At 37.7% G+C, this 6,529-nt stretch overlaps 1 protein-coding gene across 1 annotated transcript in view; it reads right to left on the bottom strand.

Annotated features, from left to right (window-relative positions):
- Window positions 1–561: 561 nt before the first annotated feature.
- Window positions 562–6,529, bottom strand: part of USP12 (ubiquitin specific peptidase 12) — a 79,518-nt gene continuing 73,550 nt past the window's right edge. The window contains exons 7-9 of the mRNA XM_082435711.1: window positions 6,097–6,294; window positions 3,755–3,833; window positions 562–2,232 (exon numbers count right to left, since the gene is read on the bottom strand). Coding sequence (XP_082291837.1) covers window positions 2,131–2,232; window positions 3,755–3,833; window positions 6,097–6,294 — 379 coding nt within the window. The 3' untranslated portion in view covers window positions 562–2,130. The remainder of the gene's footprint in view (window positions 2,233–3,754; window positions 3,834–6,096; window positions 6,295–6,529) is intronic.

Here is a 6,529-nt window from a genome sequence, read left to right as displayed (position 1 = left end):
TTTAACAGGAAATTTAACCTTGGCTTTTACTTCACTGTATGTTTTTTAAAATGCAAAATGTAAAAACAAACACAACATAGTATCCCAATGCTGTACCTTTATGCAAATGACTTCATCTATCTTTCTCATACATGTTGTGGCCCACAGCAAGTAAAAACTGGTTCAGCTTCACGTTACTCCTCGTCTCCATACTGAAAGCTGCAGAAATTTAGCTTTAAATTCCAAGACAATTTGGCTGAAGCCCTCAAAATAAAAAATGCATCCACCTCCGCAGCTATCACCTTGCTCACATTCTTGGTTGTGATTCTCTGTGCCATGTTGGTAGATCAGGCAGGCCATATAATTTGTACAGAACCATTCCAGCCAGGGTAAGGCTTTAGAAACTGTCTCTTAAAAAGCAATCTGTCAAAATATATCATCATTTTCTCCCAGCACATCTGTTTCAACAGCCCAATTAGCTAAGTGACCCTGTTAAAGATCTATTCATGGAACGAACAGGTGAAGTCATTTCCTGAGCTAAAAGATACAGATAATAAATGTTAATAATAGCAGCAGACAAAATATTTTTTTGTTGCTTGTTTTTCAGATTCAACAGTATTAGTAAAATAAGTTTACAAAATTACAACAATTAAAAAAGAAAGATTACTGCCTGGAAAAACATGGATAAAGAATATCTAAGACCTGATTGCTATTATCTTGAATATATACTCAATTATTTTCAGCCAGTTACATTCGGCCACTGTCAGACAACTTCCTTGATGCATGGAAAAGTGTCAACTGCAACGGTTTACATACATCTTACATCACACATATTACTTCTTGAAACTCCCAACAGAATGAAGTCTTAAACACAAAGTTAAATTCCAATAACATTTGTAAAGGTGGAAGGGGAAAAAAAAAGACTTGCTTTCAAAGTACTTCTGGTCGACCTCATTAAAATGTAATCCTCACAGGGTCTGTTTGCTCTCCAGGCGCTGGGGCTGGGATGGATCACTTCTTTCCAGGATAAAGAACATTTGAAAATAACGTAACTGCTATGACATGAATTTTCCAAACGTGGCCTCAACCTGAAACAGAGTACTGAAGAACTCTCAAGACCAGCACACCACCACTGCACCAGGGTTTCTTAGATCATTCCACAATGATAGGGAATTTTTGATAGTTTTTAATTTTGCTGAAATTAAAACTGAATAAAATAACTGACTGACAACTAGGACAAATATTTAGCCAGAGATATCAGTTCCTCCTGAAAAAGAATATGTACCTCCTCTCATTGCAACTTTTCTTAAGGTAACTTATGATTTAAAAGAGTTTAAAATTCACCTTAAAAACAGAAACAAACAAAAGGATTAGTTAAACTGACAAAAACTAATAAAAATATGCTCAAATTTACTGACACAATCATGGGCACTTCATACAATACTTAGACTCTACCAGTTTTAAGTAAAATAAATAAGGAAAAAAATTATAATTACAAAGCCAGTCTTTCCCCTTGGGGAAACAAAAAGCCACTTTTGACCAACTGTTCCCTAGATATACATATACTGTATATTATTATAAGCTTCTTCAGAGAAGCAAACGTATTTGTCTTCCTGACACTGGATTCTAGTATCTGTTAGTTTCTTTACATCAGGAAGGCAACTGCAAGTGTTGGGCCCAAAAGTATTTCTGGTTTACGCTTGAAAAGACCACCCAGTATTGCTTCTCGACGTGTTCAACCAGGCAAATGTATGCAGTGTGTTCAACGTCATCTCCTGCAATTGTCAGTACAACCTCACAGACTCCTTTTCTTTCTACTGCACCCCCAAGGAGTTCAATCATTATTGGTGCAATTAATGAAGAGAAAATGCATGTCAATTACTGGAAGGCTGTTTTACAAGAGGAGCTGGTATCTCTGATTTCACTGCCTTGTTGTATGGAACTGCACAGACAGCATGATACCTGAGCAAATCAATCAACTACCATGGTAGGAAGAGCGTGTGAATCCAGCCTTTGCTTTACTGTGTGCAAAGTGTGCTACTGCCCCCTGAGCTTCCTGCATTTCTCTTTTCTTGGAAAACTGGTGCTTGATCCTCTCCCAAATAACCAGAGAAGAAATGAGGCAGAAAGTCTCTCTTCATAGCGGTTCCCTCAGTCCCGGGACTGATAGAAAAGGATGTAGCCAGACTCAGAGTTCTTTGAGATATCTGACGTCAACCCGTAGAATTCTTCGATAGCTTGTGCATCTATTTTCTGTGAGGCAAAACATAAACATTAGTACAAAAACAAGCTCTTTGAACTGCTTAAATCCAATAAAATCTCCACCCTTTCTTAGAATAATGCCTTTCATTTTCTCATTCATAAAACAGCTCTGCACAATCCAAATGGCTTAAATTAAAAAGACGGATGATACCAAGTATCGGTGAGAATGCGGAACAAATGGAACTCTCATTCATAGCTGGGAGGAATGTAAAATGGCACAGACACTGGGGAAAATGTTTAGCACCATCTTCTAAGGCTGAACATACAAATACCCTCTGTGTGACCCAGCAATTCTATTCCTGGGTGTAGGCCGAACTATAGGAAACCACTAACTGTCAACCATTTGGGACCTACAAAAATGGCTATTTCATATGGTTCAATCTAAAATATACCCAAGAAAAATGAGGGCCTATGTCCAACAAAAGACTTGTACAAGGATAATCAGGGCAGTTTTATTTCTAATAGTCAACAATGGACAAAAAGTCAAGTTTCTAACGTGGTATATCCGTACAATGGAAAATTAGACAGCAATAAAGAAAGAACTACTATTGCAGGCAACAAGATTGAGTTGCATAGGTACTGATGAGTGAAAAAAGCCAGACACAAAAGCAGTCACACTGGATGAGCCCACTTATATTCAAACATAGGCAAAATTAATCACAGTAACATAATAAAATTCAAAATAGTGGATTCCAGAGGATGGTGGGTAGGGGAGGAAAGCTGTGGGTACTGACCAGGAGGAGGAATAAGGGAGCTTGTTGGGGTGTAGAAAATATACTATATCTTGATCTAGATGGCAGTTATGTGTGTGCGTGCGCATGTGTGCATTCACATGTAAAAATTTAAGTTGTTTAAAATTTGCCTACTTTACTGTGTCTTATAGCTCAATAAATTATTTTGTTAATAGTGTTTTTTTTAAACTAGCTCTGTTGTTGAAAGATTTCCCTTGTTTTACTCTAAACATTTTTTTTAAATTTTATTTATTCATCTATCTATCTATCTATCTATCTATGGCTGCGTGGGGTCGTCGTTGCTGCACGCGGGCTTCCTCTAGTTGTGGCGAGCAGGGGCTGCTCTTGGTTGCGGTGCAGGTGCGAGGGCTTCTCATTGCGGTGGCTTGTCTTGTTGTGGAGCACAGGCTCTAAGTGCGCAGGCTTCAGTAGTTGTGGCACGCGGACTCAGTAGTTGCGGCACGCGGGCTCAGTAGTTGTGGTGTACAGGCTTAACGTGCTCCACGGCACGTAGGATCTTCCCGGACCAGGGATCGAACCCGTGTCCCCTGCATTGGCAGGCGGATTCTTAACCACTGTGCCACCAGGGAAGTGCCTATTCTAAACATTTTAAAGGTTAGCTGGCCATTCCAGCAATGGGACTGGATGTTAGGGAGTAAGAAGTAGAAATTAGACTACACTCTGAAGACCTGTCATATACAATGAGAAGCTGGAAGGAAAAAGTCAAGAGCAAAATACATGCACAACTTTGAAGAAAAACAAGAAATTAGGAAACTACTTACTTCTACAATGTCGTCATCAAACAACAACCAAAAATCATGACTCTTAACTATTGCAATATAATGGCCTCGATTGGGACCACTAAAACAAAGAGAAATAAAAGTTAATTTTATACGAAGTTTATTAGCATTGCTCTTCTATGCCCTATATTCTACGTTCTATAAAGTAGAAAAACTGAAACAGATAAAAATATTCCTTACCTATTCTTTCCCTCAAAAGATCAAGCTACATTGATCTGAACTGGCATTCAATTTTAAAACCAAATAATCAGTACACTACTTTGAGAGATATAACCAGTATTCTCCTTATATAAAGCTATACTATAAAATTCTTTGTTGCCTTTTAAAATTATTATTTTTGAAGTTATTTTCCAATTTGCTTCTATAAAAGATTTAAATAAAAATTTCTAGCATTTTTTGGGGGGAGGAGAGGTGATCACAGCCAGAACATGCTGAATTAAACTACAAAACAATGCATGTAGAATTATTTCTGAGTCTTAACCCTTGGCAATAGTTTTTCTCGAGGAAAGATTCCATGTGATGCTTGAAAAAGTAAAGATATTGAATCCTTGGTTCTGAAATCAAACTCCAACTTCATAAACTTCTTTAAACAAGTGACTTTTTTTAGTATTATTAGTGCTAGCTTTAAGTACTTAACTCTTAGCACCACTATAATTATTATAATTGCCTCTGCATCTCATTTTCAACAAATCTGGAACACAGAAATCTAGAAAAATGTAAAAATAAAGGTGGGATTATTTCTTTTAAAAGAAATTCTTTTTTTTTTTTTGGCTGCGCCTCGTGGCTTGCGGGATCTTAGTTCCCTGACCAGGGATCGAACCCCGCGTCCCCTGCAGTAGAAGCGCAGAGTCCTAACCACTGGACCGCCAGGGAAGTCCCTAAAAGAAATTCTTTACAAAGAACACGTCGAAGATTTTTAACCTCTCCCAGTTTAAATATGACTCACTATAAAAGCTTATATATAATTTTTAAATCAAATTATAATTCTACCACAATTATTATATTACAGACTTTGAAGTAATTTTCAACACAGATTATTCTTTATGGTGAATACTATTTTAAAAGTAGCAACCTCAGATATAAGAATAAGCTGCCTCCAAGTTCCCTCAGATCTTTGATTCCATAGTTGAGATGAATATCTTAGGTGACAAAATGACACAGAGAGTACTTTTTCACTGTAGAGGAAAATACCTCAAAACTTAAAAAAAAAACCCACTTTTAATGCTAAAATAAACCTCCAGTCTGATCATTACACCAGGGTTCTGTAAGGTACCCGATATCGTTTTCCTCTGTTCAGATGTCATCACTCTTACTTTAGAAACATAATGCTCCAAAAATGGAAAACAAAGATTATTGCTGAGGATAAGAGGCAGAGGATGGGCTGACACAGGCCACGGAGGTTAAAGACTGTGACAGAAGCGGACTCCCTCCCAGCTGTCCTGACATATTCTGAGCAGAAAGCTGGGAGAGGGAGGGACAGCTCATGAGAGGCTGGAGTACAACGCGCTGTTAGTACAAGTTTCCAACAGCCGGGGGAAAAGGATGAGCGCCCTGTTTTAAAATTATTACAGGAGGAAATTCCCTGGAGGCCCAGTGGTCAGGACTCGGCACTTTCACTGACGGGGCCTGGGTTCCACCCCTGGTCAGGGAACTAAGATCCTGCAAGCTGCACAGTGCGGCCAAAAATAAATAAATAAAAAATAAAATTATTACAGGAAATTCTAAATAGTCAATGAAGACTGTATGTTCCAAATATAAATGCTGATTATGTGATACTCTTGTGGTTTGAGAATTTTTTGAGCTATTTTATAAATTAAGATCTATAGATGAGATAGTACACTATATTGGCTAACAGGAAACAAACACACGGACTTATAAAATCAGAAAGCTTATCTTTGAAGATTATCTCCAAAACCTTTTTTTAAAGTGTTTTTCACAATCATTAACATGATGAACATATCCAATTAATCTCAGAAATAACTTATTTTGTAAAATCTCTTTAAGCAGTGTTTTTTACCAATAATCAAGAAAAAAGAAAAGGAAAAGAAAAACTAACAGGACTTAAAGTTCCCAGAATAATATTTAAATAATAAGAACAAGTATCAAATCCAGGCAATAACACACTATTTTAATATATAAAGGTTTTAAGAAGGAAATGGTAAAATGTATCTGAAATATCCATTTGAAATAAACTTATTTTCGTCCTACAGCACCAAGGGCTACAGAAACCTCCGAAAGGCCTGCATCCGAGTGGCTCACTAGTATCCTGTGCGTGCACTGCCCACCACCAAGCATCTTGCCAGCATGGCCCACGGCCCTGTTACCTTCCACAGTGAACCACGACAGCCACGAGGTCGTACATTCTGTCAGGATTGGTTGCATCGCCTGAAGTGTTAAATAGACGAAGTTCTAAAGGAAAAACTACCCGGTAAGAAAGTTTTGTATATCGATGAAGTTGATCCATATATTTAAATCTTTTCAGATGCAGAGCTAGAATCATGGGCAGCTTTTTAACTTTCATCCTGTTAAAATAAACATGAAAACAAAATTTCATAAAAGACATTCACCATGTCCTTAAAAGAATTATCAAACTTCACGATTCAAGTAACAGTTGATAGTTTTCATAGCCTGGCACTGCCCACTTTTGCATATTTCTACCCATGACTTTTGTATTAGCAAAGCAAAATTCTGAAAGTCTTAAGGCGGCCCCTGCCCCCCATCATCACCAAACCACATAATCTGACACAGCACTCGGTA

The sequence above is a fragment of the Balaenoptera physalus genome, assembly GCF_965194825.1.
Source record: "Balaenoptera physalus genome assembly, chromosome: 18".
Taxonomy (NCBI): Eukaryota; Metazoa; Chordata; class Mammalia; order Artiodactyla; family Balaenopteridae; genus Balaenoptera; species Balaenoptera physalus.
This window is presented reverse-complemented; position numbering and strand designations above follow the sequence as displayed.